This window comes from Anarhichas minor, unplaced genomic scaffold, assembly GCF_050575085.1.
Source record: "Anarhichas minor isolate MPS153535 unplaced genomic scaffold, ASM5057508v1 ptg000024l, whole genome shotgun sequence".
Lineage (NCBI taxonomy): Eukaryota > Metazoa > Chordata > Actinopteri > Perciformes > Anarhichadidae > Anarhichas > Anarhichas minor.
This window is the reverse complement of record NW_027466470.1, coordinates 5643687-5663677: the sequence shown is the minus strand read 5'-3', so window position 1 is coordinate 5663677 and position 19991 is coordinate 5643687. Positions and strand designations below refer to the sequence as shown.

The following is a 19991-nucleotide window of genomic DNA, read 5'->3' as shown; positions in this document are numbered from 1 at the left end:
CGTTGTCTGAGTTCAAGCTGCCTGACTAGGCAACAGAGGGAACATATCATCAGAATTCCCCCTTTGGCAATACCTGCTGATTGGGTCCTAAAAAAAAAAAAGCAAGCAGCTTTTAACTTTTAATATTTGGCTCCCGAGTTCTGCCACGAGTAGTCGCGAAAGATAGATTATCCCTCAGTGTTTCTGGATCATAGAAATAAAAATCCATTGGCGCGGATTCGTTGTTTTATTTTTCTAAATCTTCCGTTAAAATCTCAGTGCGCACATGAGCGCGCATGTAGGCTTTCTGCTGGAGAAGTTTTAGCGAAACTTTAAGGATGATATACCTTGGATGTTTCCTGTTGCTCTGTGGGCTTACGCATGTCATGGCAAGTTATCCCATCTGGTGGTAAGTTTTTATTTTCATTACATCCCCGAACGAATGGTGATATTTGTGTTGTATCTAATGATCTGTTTGTGCGTCAGTTTGTGAGTGGTTATACTTCTAATTTCGTTTCTGACAGCAGCTGGACATTTAGCTGCTCCGGTGATGAAGTAGTTTTAAGACGTTTGACATGAGTATTGAGGTGAAATGATGAGGAGAGAAAATGACGCTTTTCTATTTAGAAAATGTAAAGCAAAGAACAGCTCTGTTGAAAACACAACTAATAACGAATAAAAAAAATGAATTGTAAGTTTATTTTTAATGCTATAATACACCAACATTTACAGGACGAACGATGCAATTTGACTGAGAGCATTTTGTTTTTATATTCAGAGTGCAGCAGGTGCAAAGTGTGTGTATGTGTGTGTGTGTGTGTGTGTGTGTGTGTGTGTGTGTGTGTGTGTGTGTGTGTGTGTGTGTGTGTGTGTGTGTGTGTGTGTGTGTGTGTGTGTGTGTGTGCGTGTGTGTGTATGGGGTCAAAGTGGCAGAGAACAAATATGAAATCTTGCCCAAGGTTTAACCTCAATGCTTGGGACAAACTGATCATGTAAAACATACTGTTAATGCATGGTCTATTCTTTATGTAATCTTTGTTATCTATGCTAATAATGACAACACAACATTTGAAGTTCAATCCTTTAAATTGTATTATCAGATGAGAGGAAATTCTTTCACTTTTAACAAAACATAACTGAAGGCTTTAAACAATTTCACCAGTTTTAAGCGTGATATGGCAGCATTTGCTGCAGGGTATATCTCAGTTTCTTCACTTTCCAAATGTCTTTCTTGCATTTTTTTCGCTCTCTCTTTTTAAAACACAACAGAAGCACAGAGTCACTGCAGAACATACACTGATGAGATTGTTAAGTAACGGTGCAGCAGCCTTATTATTCCCGATATTTAAGAAACTGACAAATGTCACTAATTGGCATTATTTTTTTTTAACAATACATTTTTTTGTATAAATATTCGGTCTCAACTTCTTTAGAAGTTCTTGTCTGGTTGCACAATTTCCATGCTTGATCCATCAGCTACACACATATAATGTGTGTTTTATAAAAAAAAATAAAAATAAAGGTTCAATATATGGTTTTGCTTAGATTTTGGGTGTAATCTTCTTCCCTTAATGGGGCTCCTGGTGGTAATACTGATGAGAAACTAATTACACGCACAGCTGGAAGGAAATCCTGATACAACAGTTGGTGGGGAAAAAATAACCCAAATCAGTAAAGTTCTAAAAGTTAGTGCACAGCAGATGCTCTACCAACTTGATGTTTAGTCTAATTTTATGTTTTATCACTTGATATGTGCATGTTTTTCATTTTTCTTTTTTTTCTGTGTGCGGTGCATGTTGAACTCTGCTGATTGACACACGTATGCACACTGGAAAAAAAGAAAACCCTTAAATTTCAATCTCCATACAGTTGTTGTTTTTTCTTTTTTCTTTGTGGACCCATGTTATGAATGACACAATGGAAGGCAGGTTTCCATTCTGTCATGAGAAAACTGCAGCAAGTCAAGAACTAACTCCTGTGTTTGATTCTGGAGGGTGGGTGAAGTCTTTGATTGAAGAGTCTACAGAAGCAAAAGAGTGGCAAGTAAACATAACGGCAGCAAGTTTGCTGTATCACTCCTACCAATGCAAGGAATCTAAAGTAATGAAGTCAGTCTTGACGTGATACTTAAGTTTAGTTTTTCTTTCTTTCAAGACTTCTGATGTGTTTTTTTGTATCACAGCAACTCATCCCAAGTCAAATAACGTGGTTCCTTTCAGATTGCGCTCAATACGGCTGCATTGTCTCTCTGTTCTCAAACATCGTGACAGCTATCTAAGAGCTTTCGCTACTGTGAAAAGCAACCTGTGATGTTTCGCTGACAGACTCTGCTGTACTTTGCTTCAAGTGGCCATCGGAGCTGGATCACACTCAGCCTCTGTGCCACGGTAGTCTCTGGGGGAGAGGGATATGCACTAAGACAGGTTCCCGTCTGTCTCTACTCGACCTGCCATGACATAGCCTGGCTGCACCCACCACCCCCTTCCCCAGTCCACCCCACCTTAGAAGATAAATACCTGGAGGTGAAAGCTTGCCGCACATTCCTTTTCCCAAACATATTCTCTTGATGTCAAAGTCGGCTCCAAGGCCCCAGGGCCCACAAGTAAAGTGGTAATTCTAAGGAACCCTGCTTGGGCTTGCTGAAATATGCATTAAACCTGTGCTGGATACACTTAGATGAGAGGGGGAAAGTCTGTACTGAGGCAAACATTTTATATGATAGATGCTTTACTTAAGTATTTATTTGTAACAGTTTTCACTGAAGTGTTCATTTGGCAACATAAACCTTAACAACATGAATGAATCCACTTGTTGACCACAGTTCATTAAATAAATCATCCCTGATGGAACATGCCCTGTGTCATCTCTTGGACCATTTCCTAATACAGGAAGAGGTGGCATGGATTACTCATTACTCAGCCCAACCGAGACAGACGCAAAGACACGCAAGAGCGGTGCAATCGAAGCACAATGTGTCATGATGGTTTTGTGTGGCACGGCTGCATGCAACAACAAAAAAAAAACTCACAGATGAATCCTGAGGAGTAAAAAGGAACACTGAAGACTCCGGTCAAGAGCAAACTCCTACATGACCTTTAATCTGCACTGTTTTTCTGCTGTTGAGATACATTTGGTGCTCTATCACTAATGCAAAAAATGCCAGGGAAACCTCAGAGACACAACATGTTTCCTTGTAGAGGAAAAGAAAGCAGAGGAGGTTCAAGCCAGACTGACAGTGGACTACTACTTGTAAAAAAATGCAGGACTGAAGGGCTTGTTTTCACCTCCATTCAGTCCCGGTAAACGTCTCACATTGTTGAACCTCTGATGAATTGTTGTACACGTTTTTCTTAGAGTTTCAGGTCCGTTTGTTGTGCGTGTTAGTGGCAAACCAAAAGTCTGCACCAGTTTGGGATGTGGACTCAGGTTTCTGCTGGGAAAGATGTGCTTCAGGGTGTTTGGACTGACAAGGGCCAAAGAGAGGTCATTGTGTAATTGTGTCCTTGTTTACTGATGGATGTTGCAGACAAACTGCAGACGAATACGATTTCCTCTGGAGTCATTTTCAACTTGCCATTGCTCGCTAACTGAATGTCTCATTTATGATTAACTAGGGCGGTATGGTCTGTCGAAGTTAGGCGAGAAATTCTGTGAAGAAAACCAGTGTGACGCACAACTCTGACATTTGCTGGGGGGAAATAACAGTGGTTCACTCACCTGTCAGCGGAGGGCTTACACGCACCTTGAAAACCGACAGCAATACATTGTGATATTGAGAATGGAGTTAAATCGGCCTTTAAATTTAAAATTACAATTGAAGTATTCAAGGTCAACGTGTTCTGCTGCCTTCAGAAGTGGTCAGCCAGGGGTCAGTGGGCTGAGGAGATCTTTTCTTGAGCTGTGAGCTTTTAAAGGAAGCAGCCTGAGGCCAGTGTCAGGAGGTTTTGTAATCTTGTTGATCAGCAATTAGTCCTTGAACAACAGTGAACGGGTCAATAGATAGAGAGCTAACTGAGCAGCAAAAGACTGCACACCTGCTCTAGCTCTGCATTTCTGCAACAGCTACAGTAACTATTATCAACCCTGTATCACTCAGGGGAGGATCAGCAGATTACCGTTGAGGTGAAATGTAGACTTGTCTGGACAGAGCAGCACTTGCCAAAGATAATAGGAACTCTGCTAATAATAATTAAGTCATTAAAATATTGATTTTAGTGACAATTCAATAAAAACTGAGCAGCTCAGGTCAGCGGGTTATTAGTTTATCTAAATTAATTAATATATACTGCCACAATATTTATATGTGTAATTTAATGAACATTAACATGCAACTCAAACCAATTATCCACCTTTAGTATCAGTCAATAAGGCTCTCTGTGATGTGGAAACACAAACAGATTGTCGTGTGCAGAGCAGCAAAATGTTTCTTAAAATTGGCAAAATGACATACTATGCAATGATACAATGGATATCCCATTTCTATGATTACTAGCTACTAAATGTCCTAATTGAGAGGAAACAGAAAAGAAAGAGAGAGAGAGAAAGCAATAAAGGGAACGAGACAGAGAGATGTAATCAGTGAACCAAGTTTGCACTTGTTGTATCCCAGAATACCTTCCTCAAAGGAAAGGGGGGGGGGGGGGGGGGGTTGTTCTGTGTTACACTTAATACACTCTCTGAAGTTTCAATGTAGGGTTTGCACCCTTATTACCCTAAGCCGAAGGCCTGTTAAGTGTGCGGACAGTTAATAACAAGGTGTAGTTTTCCAAGTTGTCAGCTTAAAGTCTATGAAGACCTCTAGATGCATTGTGGACTTTCATCTTAGACAGAAACATTGCCTGCTTCTGTGGAGCAGGGCTGCAATTTCAATACACACAAAGGCCAGGTGTCTGCACAGAGGGTAGTTGAAGGGATAAAGGATGGACGCCTAATGGTAGCATCTGACACAGCAAATAAACACACACAATCAAACTCAGACGTAAAATTACACTGCACCTGGAGAGGGAAATTAGTCTTCCACTTGAGAAGCGTCGACTCAATAGATAAAGATCATGAAAATGCACTGACACTGTGACTTCCCATCTCCTTGTAGGTCACTAGCAGTGGGCCACCAGTACTCATCACTGGGCACTCAACCCATCCTCTGTGGCAGCATCCCGGGTCTGGTGCCCAAACAGCTGCGTTTCTGCCGGAACTACGTGGAAATCATGCCCAGTGTGGCCGAGGGGGTGAAGATTGGCATCCAGGAGTGCCAGCACCAGTTCAGAGGGAGACGCTGGAACTGCACCACGGTCAATGACAATTTGGCCATTTTTGGGCCAGTGTTAGATAAAGGTAATGAAACACAGCAATCACTTTCATGTGAATTATAAAAAAGATGTGCAGTGTGCTCTATTTAACATCATCAGAGTGCACATATGCTGCTTTTTTTCATGCAAAGAATCTGTGGGTGTACCTCAAACACAGGTCTCCAACATTCGTGTTTCAACTCACCCCCGAAAGATTCCTGGAGTTTTCATTTGGCACTGTTTACTTGGTTCATTTGGGATTAACAGACAAAGCTATCAACCGAGTTCACCTTTTCCAAAACTGGGTTTTCAAAGGTCAGACAAAACCAATTTCTTGGAAGTATTTGCAATAGTGCTACTTGCCCATAAACGGGTCAGAGTTCAATAATCAAAGTAAGAGGCTGTCAAGAATCTAGATGACCATTAAATATGACAAACATAACAGCAACATATTTATTCCAAATTAAAAAAGCAACAAATAAATAGGCCTAGTTGCATCATGTAAGATCTAATTCTATGTAAAGATGGTCTTGGTGCAAGTGACATTACACCCACAATACTTACTTTTGTGATGCTGTCTAACCCTACTGTCCCAAATTATGTTTCTGGTAATTTCTTAGAAGTTGGTACTTCAAACCACCTGAAAAAAAAGACTTATTGTACCTCAATGCTTATTAACTCTTCCATTAACAATTCTGTATTATGTCTGTCTTATATTTGCATTAGAAAAGCTGCACTCCCTTTGTGCATCATTCATTGTGCTCATACAAATCCTTGTTTAAATAGACTTTAGACTGAACAAGAGCAGCCTCCATGCATGAAATAATGTACACAATTAAGACTAGTGAGTTCTGTCTTGTTGGAGTTTTCTTCAGGAGGGAATCCCCTGTGATTGCTTTACACATCTGAAGAGCCTTACACAAGAGTGTTAATGGAGTTTTGGAATTTTTCAAAATATTTTTTTTCCCATTAGATGTTGTGCTGATGTATTAGGACTTTTAAGTATATGTCAATTCTGGTCTACTTACGGGATCAGGCTGCAGAAATCACCCATGATTTTGTTACCTTCCGACAGAGCCAGGCTAGCTGTTTTCCTAAGCTAAGCTAACCGCCTGATGTAGCTTCATATTTAATGGACAGATGTCAGTGCATGGTATCAATCTTCTCACCTAACTCCCGGCAAGAAAGTGCATGGGTGCATTTCCAAGTATTGCCTTAATGGCTCCAGGGAGTAGAGCAGATACGTTTTATAATTTTGTGTCCCAGGAAGTTATTTTTCGTGCTTTCTTTTTGTCATCTGCGTTGCTTCTTGCTAACTCTAAAATGAGTTACAAGCTGCAAAATTGAGAATGAAGAGGAGTTGAGGCTCAGGGATCTTAACCTGTCACCTAGTTTACGGAAGATTGATGCAAACACAGAGGGTTGGAGGTTAGTGAGGGCAATTGCTTTTAATAAACTCCTGAGCCAGTTGATAGAAGAGGCTTGAGCTCAAGTAGGTGGCTAACGATAGGGGTTCTCAATCCGAGCCCTTTTGTGGTGCAAAATGCCACCACATCTCTCCCATTGCCTCCCCTCCCAGGCCCTTAATTGCAGGGGTACTGAGTGGAAAGAGGAGGCAGCTACTGGCCTTTAGTAAATCATTTTGATTGGATTAAGGTCACTGAGGCCCTTAATAATGTGAGAGGTCAAAGTGGCTGGATTAAGTGCCTTTGTCAGAGGCCAATGAGAGTGACTCAGGGGCTCACAGGCCTTTGATAGGGCTTAGTAGGAGAGGGCTTCCATTTCATTGGATTTGATTGATGCCGGTGTTTGTCTGTGCAACGGGGCCATTGTCCTCACTGGTGTCTGTTTGTCTGCGTTTCAGACTGTTGTGTGTCGGTTTCCTCCTGCCTTTTTGGGGGCCAAAGCTGAAAGGAAGAGAAGGCGCCTTTAGGCTTCAGGGGCTTAGTTCCTATCAGTTAGCCCATCACTGCCCATGTCCTCCTCACCTTCACTGAGGACATTAGAAGTTTGTTCTACATAGGTGGATTAAGCGCTGGATAAATACCAGAAGAATGAAAGACATGGACCTTTAAGGAGAGGAGGCCATTATGGGAATTGAGTTGAGACTGTAGTTTAAAAGAAAATAAGGGACATTTTTCTGTTTCTGCTTGTGGAAAAATGCTTTGATCACTGACACATCCTCCTTTCAAATTGAAATGCATAAACATACGCATGCTAAATGTCATCATACATTGACTTGACCACACACAAACACTTTACCATCTAAATGTACATTGTCACGCATACCCATTCCCAACCTCAAGCACCAAAACATGAAAGAGTTAAGTTACTCCTGTCTTTAAAATTAGCACATACGAAGAAGTATGTGCCTGTCCTCTCTCCCTTCCACGTGGCCAGATCCTCTCTCTCTCTACGTTTGTCTCTCACTCCACACCCCAAATCACGAGCCCTACCTGCAGGCTATGTCTGCGTCAGCACTCATTAATTTACATTAACTAAAGTGTCAAAACATGCACTGCTGGAATCTGCCTGTGATGAAAGGTGATAGAAAGCTCCGCAGGTGTTGTTAGTCAGTGGAGCCAATCCCAGAGTTGTTTCTGCATTCTTTGTATTTACAGAACACCTACCAACTATATGGGTATAATCAGGCTCCAGTTTATGAGTCATGATAGAATTAGTGACGGCAACTTTGCTACAAAAAGTGGACAGTCTCAATTTTGCAGATGTTGCCACCCACACAGGTATAGACATGCACAATCACTATTCTACTTGAAACCATTAAATTCAAGTGAGGTTTACAGGAAACTCCTATTACGTAATATTTAAAGCATTTGAAATGTATTGCAAAGTTTCATACTGTTGGAGCTCTGACTTATCTAACTTTCATTCCCTGTAGGTACCTCTGCCTTGCCTGCATTCTGTATACAAGGAAATCCACCTAATAAATTAACCTAAATCATGAAGTCTCAACTAAACTAACTGGGAAAAGGTCAGGTGATGTGGGTTACGACCTATGACCTGAGGATGAGAAAGTGTAACTATTTAGGATGAGCTAAGAGGTCTGTGCTTCTCATGAGACGTATGTCTCAGCATGCTGGGGGAGGGAAACTAGCACACCAGTATATCATTAACTCTGGGCAAGAAAGAAAGAAGGGGTGTGGTAAATGGAGTTGATGGGGGGACCTTAGCCCCACTCCCTGCTGGGCACTGCTCAGAGCACAATATCTTCGCAACCATGAGATTAAGCAGGAGAGAAAGTGCTTTTCCCCATTCACACGCCCTTTAGATTGTTTTATTAAACCATTTGAATAGGGATTTCCCCGTCTGCCGACAAGCGGGGTCCAGCCAATGCATAGTTCTCTGTTGCTATGACTTAACTTGGTCCCCACTAATCACTGGCCAGGGCAAATTTCATATAAAATATCTGGGGCCATTGTGGGACTAACACAGCGTGACAGTGGCAGCACAATAGGGGATTCAACCCCCCAGCAGGTTGTAGGGACCACTTGGCCTGCCAGGGTCTGGCAAAGTTTGGTGGAGGAGCATTGTTGGAGTATTGTGTCCTGAAATACCATAAATTGGTCGTAAAATCAAGAGAAGCTAAGCAACTAATGTAAGAGCTGGTGTTTCCAGTTGAAGTAAATATTACAGGTGTATACGGCGCCTGTATAACCTAGAAGTTCCAAAACCATATTTCGAAATTTGAACGTTTGTATAATGTTAGTTGGCTTTTTGATACTAAGGGACAATGCTTCAACAACACACCAGGTTCAAAATATGCTTTCAAATTGGCACCAGGTTCACATTTTGAGTCTCATAAACCATCTATGTTCTGTGTATGCACGTGTTAAACACTTTTAGTGGTTGAGTGGTTAGAATAAAAACAACAGATTTTATGGACTAAAACGTATAGGTTTGCAGCTTATTGGTGAACGATTCTGCACAGCCAATACGAGTTTAGGAGTTTTGTGGACAGTAGCATCATTGCTTGGCATATAAACGTATATGCTTGATTGCAGTTAATCTTTTATACTTTTGCATCAACACTAGTCTTGTATTATGTAAATATTGATAATATAATGTAAAGGACTACATTTTGTTGGGGTTAATATTCTCTGTATTTGTTGGAAATCAAGGCACTTGAAGACTTTATTAAAGAGAGCGGTGCTGTCACAATCTTTTTTCTTTTTCAGGTTAGCTCGTCTAATCACAAACAGAATTTCCCTTGATCCTTCTCTTTTGCTAATTTTAAAGATAATCCTCTTTCCTCTCCCATTTGAACTCCTCCACCCCTTTTTGCTCTGCAGCATCATTGCCATCATTGTCATCCACAAGGTCATGTTTCCAATGAAGTCACCCGGGGTCCTATTTTCGGTCCATATATCTTCACACTTTTCATAAATACTGACAAATATTCTGGGACACGCTCAAATCAACTATATTTCTATGCAGATGATCCAGTCTTGTATTGCAGAGAAGAATCTAACTAAGCTGAAACCGAAACAGCTAATGTTGTGGTTTACATCTTACAGCCCTCAGCTACCTTGATTGCAAAAACAATATGACAATATCCAAGTGAAATGATCTGTGGTGGATGTAAGCGGGACTCCAGCAAGGAGAGCAGAGGTTCAGATGTATTGTGAACATTAGTAACCTTGTGGGTGTACAAGAGCAGTATGAAGTGGGTGGTGGCGGCCTTGTGGTGGAGGATGCCAGTAGACCTTTTCCCTTGCATCATTGTTCCTAATGCCCTTTAGTCCTCAAACTGGTTGGAACCTGCTGTAAGGGAGGAGCTCCTACTCCCTTTAGCTTTATACTCCTCCCTTCATTCTTTTTTTTCTTTCCCCTCTGTTGTTCTTGTTCTTTAGAGAGAAGCATGCACTGCCACTTTATCTATCTCACACATACACACACATGCACACAATCCCAAATGTCACTGTTGATCTTTAACCCTGTGTCGATTTCTTTACTCTCTGTTTGTTCAATTCATATTTACACCTGGTGTTTCTATTTTCTTCATCTTGTTCTCTCCGTCTCTTTTCTTGTCATTGTGCAAGACCATACAAGTATAATCAAGGCAAAATCCCTGTTATAATGAATTCTGTTGAAGCATTGAAAACGTCTCATCTTATCTAACTGTGAAATGCTGTTTCGGGATTGCGTATCTGGACATTACAGTCCCATCTCCATGTTGTGTCTATGATTTGTCCCCACAGTCTGAGGTAGTTTCCTAACCTTTCAAAAGCTTAATTGAGTCCCTTAATTATAGGCCTGTCAGGCCCGTCTCTTCCTCTCATCTATCTGGAGGATCCTGATCCCTCTGAGTCATCAGTTAGCTATGTCAGACAGAGGCATAGAGGACTTGCTGGCCTTATTCAGAGACAGGATGATTGATGTCTGCGCTGAATGAACACACACTTTGGTAGATACAACTTTAACATGTGTAGCCAACTCTACAACTCTACAGTTATGTATAGTTTGTTTGATGTTTTCATGTTGGCTTGTACAATCATACAAGACCTGACACAAGCAGATATCCATATAACAGGCGGTGACCTACATGTCCTAGCAATTACAGCTACAACTTTTCTATAAATTTAATCCTGAAAATAGCATTAGGAGCACATTAGGAGCACATTACTCACATGACATCACACTGCAGGATCTTGCCTCCGAGTATTTTTCCAATGCTCCATGTCTTACAGATATCTGAATTTCTCTTTCCAGCCACTCGAGAGTCAGCATTTGTTCATGCTATTGCCTCGGCGGGAGTGGCATTTGCAGTGACCCGTGCCTGCGCTGAGGGTTCAGCCACCATCTGCGGTTGTGACACACGCCACAAGGGCCCCCCTGGTGAGGGATGGAAGTGGGGTGGCTGCAGCGAGGATGTGGAGTTTGGGAGCATGGTGTCCCGAGAGTTTGCTGATGCGAGGGAGAATCGCCCTGATGCACGCTCAGCCATGAACCGCCATAACAATGAGGCAGGAAGAATGGTGAGTTCTCTTAAAAAGCTTTTTTTGCTGATTGTGTTGTAGCAGTTTTCTCTTCATTCAGATATTTGATCAACACGCTTTTTTTTCATTCTCAGTCCCTCAACGACAACATGTTCCTCAAATGTAAGTGCCATGGGTTGTCGGGCAGCTGCGAGGTCAAGACATGCTGGTGGTCTCAGCCTGACTTCCGAGTAATTGGCGACTACATGAAGGATAAATATGACAGTGCATCAGAGATGGTGGTAGAGAAACATAAGGAGTCCCGCGGATGGGTGGAGACCCTGAGACCTAAGTACAACTACTTCAAACCACCCACAGAGCGCGACCTGGTTTACTATGAAAGCTCACCCAATTTCTGTGACCCCAATCCTGAAACCGGCTCCTTTGGAACCCGCGATCGCATCTGCAACCTGACATCCCACGGCATAGACGGGTGTGACCTCCTCTGTTGCGGCAGAGGACACAACACCAGGACTGAGAAGAGAAAGGAGAAGTGTCACTGTATCTTCCACTGGTGCTGCTACGTCAGCTGTCAGGAGTGTGTGAGAGACTACGATGTGCACACCTGCAAATAAAGACATCTGGTTTTCGCCTTTTCCACCAAAATTTTAAGACTTTAATTAGGCAGAAGAACGAATACAGCAACTCATCTACAAGACATGAGAGACTGTAAAGCTGTCCGACCTGTCCATGGACTCCAGTGGCAGACTTGACGGCCCTTGTGTTTTGTGCTGCAACACTAAAAAGAGCCAGACTCTGCTGTGATCAAGGGTTGAGTAGATGTTGACATCACAAAGCTTCATCCATATGAGCCGTGCAGATGGTGATGATGACAACAATGTTGATATCTGTAGTGATGACGAAAGAGTTTTTTGACGTAGGAAAGTACAGTCGGCTAATTGACAAACACCATATTGGTGATATTTTTTTGTTTTCTGTGTTTTAAGTAGTTAGTTTTGTTGAGAATAGTCCAGCACTGCCAATGCTTTCAAGTCTACGGGGCAAATAGTGAAAGTGTCACATTTTCTTCAATGTGTAATCATAACTTGGTTTTGTCACAAAAAGTGACAACATTTATGAGCAATTTACAAGATTAGACACTCAACAGCACGCATTCTCATCCTCAACATTTTAAGTTTGTATGTGTATATCTGAAAACTAACATCGTTGTGTGACTGAGTTTCTTTATAGTGTTAATATGTTACTTATGTTTGGGTAAGAATGCACTTGCACCTGAGTGAATGTAGTTATTATGCTGCAATGTGTTTACATGTTCTCAAATTCTTAAGCTAACGAGTTAATATTTGCTTTAAATGACTAATTTTATCTCGAGAGTAGACATGAGCCACATCAACTGAAAATCGGCAAAACAATATACACATCCTGCACACCTGAAAACACTGGAAGCTTTTTCTTAAGAGTAACAATGCATTGAACAACATCGTAGTGATGACCAAAGACAAGAAAATACCCCCCTCCTGTTAGTCTGCGGTGGTCAGAGAGCTGCAAATGAATCTGAAAGGTCAGCACTTGTGTCCCATTGAGAAATATGAAGCATGTTCTCCTTGTTTTTATCAGTATTAGCAATGTCTCATGTGACTGGGTGTGGGGAAAACTGTTATTTATAAAAGGGATATTCCCACTATATTTTTGTTTCATTCAAACACACGTGAAATTCCTTTATTATGATATTTGATTAAATAGAGTTAAATTCTGTTCACCCGAGTAAAATAAAACACAAATGGCAAACAAAACGCAAACTAAGGTGTGTCATATAAGCTCTGTATAATGCAGTATAATTCGCAGTTGTGATAAAATGATGACCAAAACCTGTGCATGAGATGCTTCTCAGCTGTGGCTTCTTGTTCCCGAAACTAAACAATGAGCAGCATCACTGAAACTATCAATACTTCCCTTATTTTAATGCTGCTAAGTAAAGATAATATTTGTGTGTGCTTGTGTAAGTTTGTGGGTTTAGGTCCTTACATACTTTGTCCATTTGTGTTATATGTATATTCTAGCATGTGTTGATTCTTTCTGTGAAAGAAATCTATTATATGTAGTTTGGAAAGAAATGTGAAGTTTTGACTAATTCTTGCATACAGTAAATCCCATTTTAACCAAATAGACCAAAATAGAGTTCATGTTATTTTAGTTTCCTGTGGTTTTGTAGTCATGCTAAACATCAGGGCAAAATGATTAATGTTGCTCTCCCTTAATCTGAATAAAAATACAACACAGTATTTATTTATTTGGAAAGTGAAAAACTACTGAAATCTGAGAATAATAATGTTTGTAAAAAGTGTGTGCCATTTCACTGATAGCCTTGACTATAAAGAGATGTGTAAAGTCACTGATGAATTTTTGTTTACAGCCAATGTAATATCTCAGGCATGTATAGTAGGCTATAAATTCCCACTCATAATTATTTTTCAACCTGTCTGAAAATGTTAATGAGCAGTCATGACCAGTTTCACATTTTAAATCATCTTCAATAAATTACACAGCAACCATTATCAGTACGAGAACTGCTCTCTTGCATTTATTACTGTACACTTTATATGTGATTGATTGCTTGTGTGGACAATTTGCTTATGTTCTAATTTTGTGTCAAGTCTTAAAATCCAAAGTTTTGTACAAACTAGTTTTTGCGTTTTTATAGATTTCTAAAATTGGATGTTTTTTTATAATTATTTATTTCATGCTATGTACATATTAGTGAGTAAAAGTATATATTTGCAGAAATACATTTTTTTAAACAGTGTTGTGAATTGTAACGCTGTAGCATTTTTACCTCATCTGTTTTTTCACTGACTGCACACAGGTATTGTTTGTCTCACAGCCTGTAGTAGATTTCTAAAGTTAACTCTGTAACACCAAAATAAAGCAACATAAACAACCAAACGTGTTCTATTATCTATGACTGAACTTAACATGTGAGCGATTATTTTGTGAATTCTGTGTGCCAAAATTAAACACTGCCAAAGATGTTTCAATGGTCACCTCTGACCTCCACGGGCTGACCCGAGGGAAGGCTCCTAAACACCAATACATACAACATGTGTAAATAAATGTAGCACATGAATCTAAAGATGACAGCACAATGTGAAACAAGTAGGAAACACTATTCAGCCACTTGACAATGAAAACAAACTCTTTTAAACGAAAAAAAAAAAAAAAAAAAAGGACCTGATATTCAGTCCATGTTCTCCAAGGCATGACTTTTGTGTAACAGCCCGAGCTGGTTATGAATAAAAAAGTCTATTTTCTTTTTAATTTATCTGTGATGGGTTGTGGGAAGTGATGCTGACAAGTTTCATTTAGTTAGAAGCGCCAGTTGGCCAGTTTTGTTGAAATGTGTTAATAGTTTATATCGCTGGATAAAATAAAATGAAATATACAAGGTGTCTAATGACACATTGTTTACTATTTCTTTACTGAGATGATTTTGTGTTGGAATGGAATTATGAATGGTAGCTTTGGAAGAGTGTAAAGTAACGGTAACCGGTTGTCGTGATGTGATGGTAGGGAGAACCCTAAAGATGATTTGTCCAGGAGCCCCCTAAATGGTGTAGTATTAGCAATAAGTAACAATGGCAGGAGTAGAGTATAATTGTTTTGATGATAACAAGTCATGTAATACCATGTAAACTATTGTGCATCAAACATTTTCAAGATTTGTTGCAGATCTCAGGTGTGAGAGATTGAAAACTAGCTTTTTTGCATATAATTCCGACAGCAGAACATTTTACTATAGGATGTTTAGATAAGGAACATGTCTGACTCAGACAGGTTCCTCAACAAACAAAAAAAAGATCTCATCAAAATACAATATCTTTCACATAAAAACAGAAGCATGAAGACCGCTCTTCTGGCCGGTCAACAAAGTCGGAACCCTTTTCAGTGACAATCATGCAGGTAAGCCAAGAAGACACAGCCATGTAGTTGCCATGTTGAATACTGAATGACAAATCTAATCAGAGTCACACACTCAGAATATGAACATGCTGTCAGTCATTAAGACTAATAGATTTAGGCCATAGTTCCCAAACACAGGCTATGGATTCGTCATAGGATGAAAGAAGAAGAAAATAAAGCTGGACTAATAATTTGATTTCTTTGAGTGACTGCAGAGGCCAGCTGTGCTTTTTGGAGAAACAATAATACCGGAGAAAAAAATGTCAGCGATGAGAGTTAAGAAATAGATGGAGCTTTGTTGAAGAGAAAGACCTGATCTCAAGATAGATTAGGGTTGGGATGTGAATAGAGCCCACCAGTGCTCCGGCTCAGCCGCTGGACCCCTGATAGTCTTTGAGCCGTGCAACAATGTCACCACCAGAGGCCAGGTCTCACTGCTATCTAACCCCATTATCTCACGGAAAGATTGATACACACCCCCTCCAGAGTGGAAGCACCACAAAAAGTGATACCCTTCCGTTCTCATTCATGTGGATTCAATAGTCCGCACACCCCCACGTCAAACTATATTTTAAGCCGTCTTTCAGAGTTTGTCCTACTGAAACTCATTACTTGGGTATACTCATTTTCCCAGACATTCATAAAAATGCTTTGGCATTTAAATCCTGCCTCATGATGGGAAATGAATAAAGACTCATTGAAGACTCTGTTGTATATGAACTCCTGGGAGCCAGCCAGGTTCAGGTTTGGTTTAGTGACTGGGAGGCTGTCAGAAGCTCATTCCACACCTCGACCTTTGACACTTTTCACACCATGTGAATGGGAGTAAACAAGTGCAAAACATGAAACAGATCACAGGATGGACGGAAACTCCGGCCCTGCAGCAACGCTGTCTTTTGGCAGAAGGAAATGGGCCCTTCCCTTCAGACCAGACCCACCTAGCAGCTTTGTCACCCAAGTGAGATGAACATTGTTAGCAGATAGTTGCCAGAGGCGGCTACGGTGGCTCCAGTGAGTGAGATGGCATCCTGACTGTGAGAACTTTGACGCGACCAGACTGCAAGAGACACCACCCAATAACCATATAAATGGGAGACAATGGGCCTAATTGCAATCAGTCGCCTCTTTTTTATGTCCTGAGTTTCACCCTGACATTCTCAAGAGACCACTGCATGCATTTCAATAAAGCCATGTTGTTGTGGGGCAGCCTGAAGCGACATATATACAGTGGAGTGGTGCAAAGGCCCACACTCAAATGACACGATGCAAATACTCCCACAGAAGTCACACCTCGGTCACAGCCAGCTTTCTGTTTTACTCTTTCTGAGGCCTTTTGATGTTGTGAACAGAACAAACCCAGGAACAAACATGCAAACTGGTTTTGATACCTAATGAGGTTTTATGTGTGTTCAACTGTTTTTAAAAAGTTTTTTCAAAAGACGATGTATCAGAGAGTCTCAGCTGCTTTAATGCCTAAACACTACAGCTCAGACTGTAGCTGTAAAGAATGTGATTCACAAAGCTGTTCTTGTTTATAGCCTCACACAAACCAAAGGTGATGGGCCAAAACTGAACTACAGAGGGGAAGTGCAGTGTGTGGGCATTTCATTATGTAACTGACTTTGAAGCCAATCTTTGATGTCTATCTGTTCTTCTGTCTGAGATTAGATTACTAGGATTCGGTATGTCTTTAACAAATTTAACAAAAATCGACCATCCAGATTGGAAGATTATTAAAAGTAAAAATATTTTTGCCAAATGTAAATATTCCATCAGAAACAGTCTGACATACTGCCACTGCGAGACCTAGACATCATTACTGTATTAAAATGTTACAAATTAATTCCCCTCAAAATGCTTTTATTTTGCCTTATTAGTCCTGTTTTTTTATGGCTTGTAAGTGATATTTCTCACTTCTATTTTCTAAATAAATAGATCCTGACATCACTCACACCTTTATCCAACACTTCAGCCACTAAATTCTAACTTAAGATCCACCAATGTGTTGTTTATCACACAATACGAATCACTTTTTTGCCACTTTTGGATAAACATTAGATACAGGCGACAGATAAAAATACTCTTTTACAGATAACTCTATGCACACAAAACAAACCATTCTCTAATGGCTGTGTGGAGACATCTTAACATCTGTAGCAATCATGGCATTACATTTTCTCTTTTACAGCCAGGGAGGGTAACGTGTGAAGTATGTCACCTGCCATGAATGAGGACGATGGGTTATCTGCAAGATTTCTTAAGAGGGCAGCCATCATCAGAAGAGATGTGGCACCTGTAAACCAGCCTTATCCCCTTTTGAAGTGTCTGTTTGTATTGTTGAAGCCAACAAAGGAATTTTGCCACCCCTGTACTTACAAGAGAACATTAGTCAAACTGGGGGAGATAACAAGGGGAGGAAGGGGGTATGGGAGACATACTACTGCACTACACAGTCCACATGTGCGTTTGCGCATGCATGTGTGCACATTCAATTACCACGCTGACGGCTCAGACTCAGAGTTTTTGTGTTCAGGTATGTTGCTGTATGATGTGGTCTGCTGGTGGTAGTGGCGGTTTGCAAGCCTGAAGGTTGACAAGGGGTCATCCTCCAGATCAATGCAGGCCGGGGTTGTAGTGCGGAGGAGGAGGCAGACATGATCGCTCATTAGTCACCTTTTCACCTCTTTGTAGCTCAAAGCGGTTCAGCAGGTAGGATGAGCATATATGCATTTCCAGAAGCAGTTTCTGTCTCATCCCGCACTGCTCTGGAGAAGGACAAGCTACCTAGCTGACTGGCCAACCATCTATCTCCCTGGAGCTGCGTCCGCTTTCTTCCCAGCTAGCTGCAACAACACTACAGCCCCACTGACGTGTGTTGGTCACTATGGATGTAAAGAGAACTGGATACAGCATCGTAGGCAGCACCCTGTTTATTCCTATGAAAGTTGTTCAGGGGCACATGAAGCAAAAACTGTTTGACTTCCGAGTACAGAATTTAGACTAAAATACCCGTATCTACCAGCGATCTTTCGCATACATGGGGCCCATAGAGCAATTGCACAATTAAGCGTTTCCCTTAACACCGCCTCCCGGCCATCGGTCCAGCCTCGTTCTCGGGCTCATTCACATGAATGGAGGATGTAAAATAACGTGTAAGTACCATTAGTTTACTTGCAAGTGACAGAACCTATATGTAAATCAATAAATACTCTCATCCTCCTATTCTCCTCCTGTTTGATTTCTATGCATCTTTCCATACTAGCAAACACAAGGAAATTTGTAAGAATTTGGTTTAATGCAAAACATATTGGTGAATCAAATATTACCTTGATCTATGTATTGATAGACTTGTTTTTGTTTTTAAATGCTTACACCTTTTTTCCATTCCATTATTGGTGATTGGAAAAAAAAACAGCTTAGTGTAGATGGATGGTGAAAATAAGATGCATGTCCAAATTCATCCGCATTATTGTGGACATGTCCTGAGTGAGTGAGATTGGGTGTATCAATTACAAGGTGACTAGCAGGGGAGAGAAGCGGGGTTATCATTAGCAGGGACTGGCACTGGCCTCTGGTAGTTCCAGTAATTACCTCACAAAGGGTGGTGCTTGCCTTCCCACTGCTTTTCCCACACTGCACTCCAGGCTCAGAATTCCAATCGGCCCCAGACCTGCAATCTCCACGGTTTTAGACAGCAAATTACTGACAAGTCCCATTCTTCGCAGCACTGTAATTGCTTTTTAGTGCTGCTTTTATTGAGGCAACCCCAACCCCCTTGCCCTTCCCCAAATAAAGCTAAGTCAGGGAAGGGGCGAAGGGTTAATATAGATAGCATTAGTACCTAATTGGAAGGTCTTGGACTGCAGGAGAGTTTCATTCAAGTCCTGTCCTTTTTTTAAACCTTTTGCAGTCTTTGAGTGCATATAACTGCGTTTCTGTATTAAACTTATATATTAATAATCAAGAGAACCATGTTTGCTTTTATATTTATAGTTCATTAGTTACACATTCGTTATGAAGGTTGATGCAAACTCTGCAATCCTGCTTCTGCGTGTGTTTGCTCCAGAGAAGTGATGTCATAAAGGCCCTTCACATCCCATATTAAGAGAGGCACTGAGTATCTTGGCTACTCTACGAATTAAATCACTTCTTGTTGTCTTTCCCACCCCAGCGCATTACTCTCTCAATCTATCACTTTGTGGAAATCATTAGTCTCCTTGTCAATACAAGCTCAGAGCAGAGAAAACATCTCATTATGGGACTTAAAGAGATCCGTAGCATTCTGGGCTCTGTCAAGCTGTTCTTCTTTTCTTCAATATAGTTACTTTCTTTTCACTCAGAGGACAAATTCTCAACGTTCCAATGCCGGACAACCCAACAGTTGCCATTTGAAATGAGAAAAAGAGAGAATGGAAAATGGCTGAGGGATTAGAGGATCTAAACAGGATAAAGGGATAGGAGATCCTTGGTGTGATCCAGTTTAGTTTGAAAGATGGAGGGTCTTAACAAGGATTTGAGACTTTAGAATGCATTGTGCCATTATTTTCATCCTGTGCAGTTTCAGCTAAATTGTTTGCCGTTTTGTGGTCCTTACGATCCCATAGTTCTCAAACATCTTCACATGCAAGTCTAGTCACAATATTTATTATTGTGACATAATGTGCTAATTATCCCTTTATTTAGATTTGTAACCATTTCCAGTTAGTTTCCCACGTGTGGACATGTAATAAAATGCATTTTTCACAAAGAGGAAAAATACAAAATGCAAAGATGGGCTAAGTATGGTTTATATACTGAAAAGTGACTGTTT

The 19991-nt window shown here is 40.8% G+C and overlaps 1 protein-coding gene across 1 annotated transcript; it reads left to right on the top strand.

The window, feature by feature from the left end:
• Positions 1-265: 265 nt before the first annotated feature.
• wnt3a (wingless-type MMTV integration site family, member 3A) lies at positions 266-11838 on the top strand. Its single transcript, XM_076097869.1, is given in 5 exon segments — positions 266-298; positions 300-388; positions 5072-5313; positions 10998-11263; positions 11359-11838. Coding segments are annotated over 5 exon segments (1110 nt in total).
• Positions 11839-19991: the final 8153 nt, after the last annotated feature.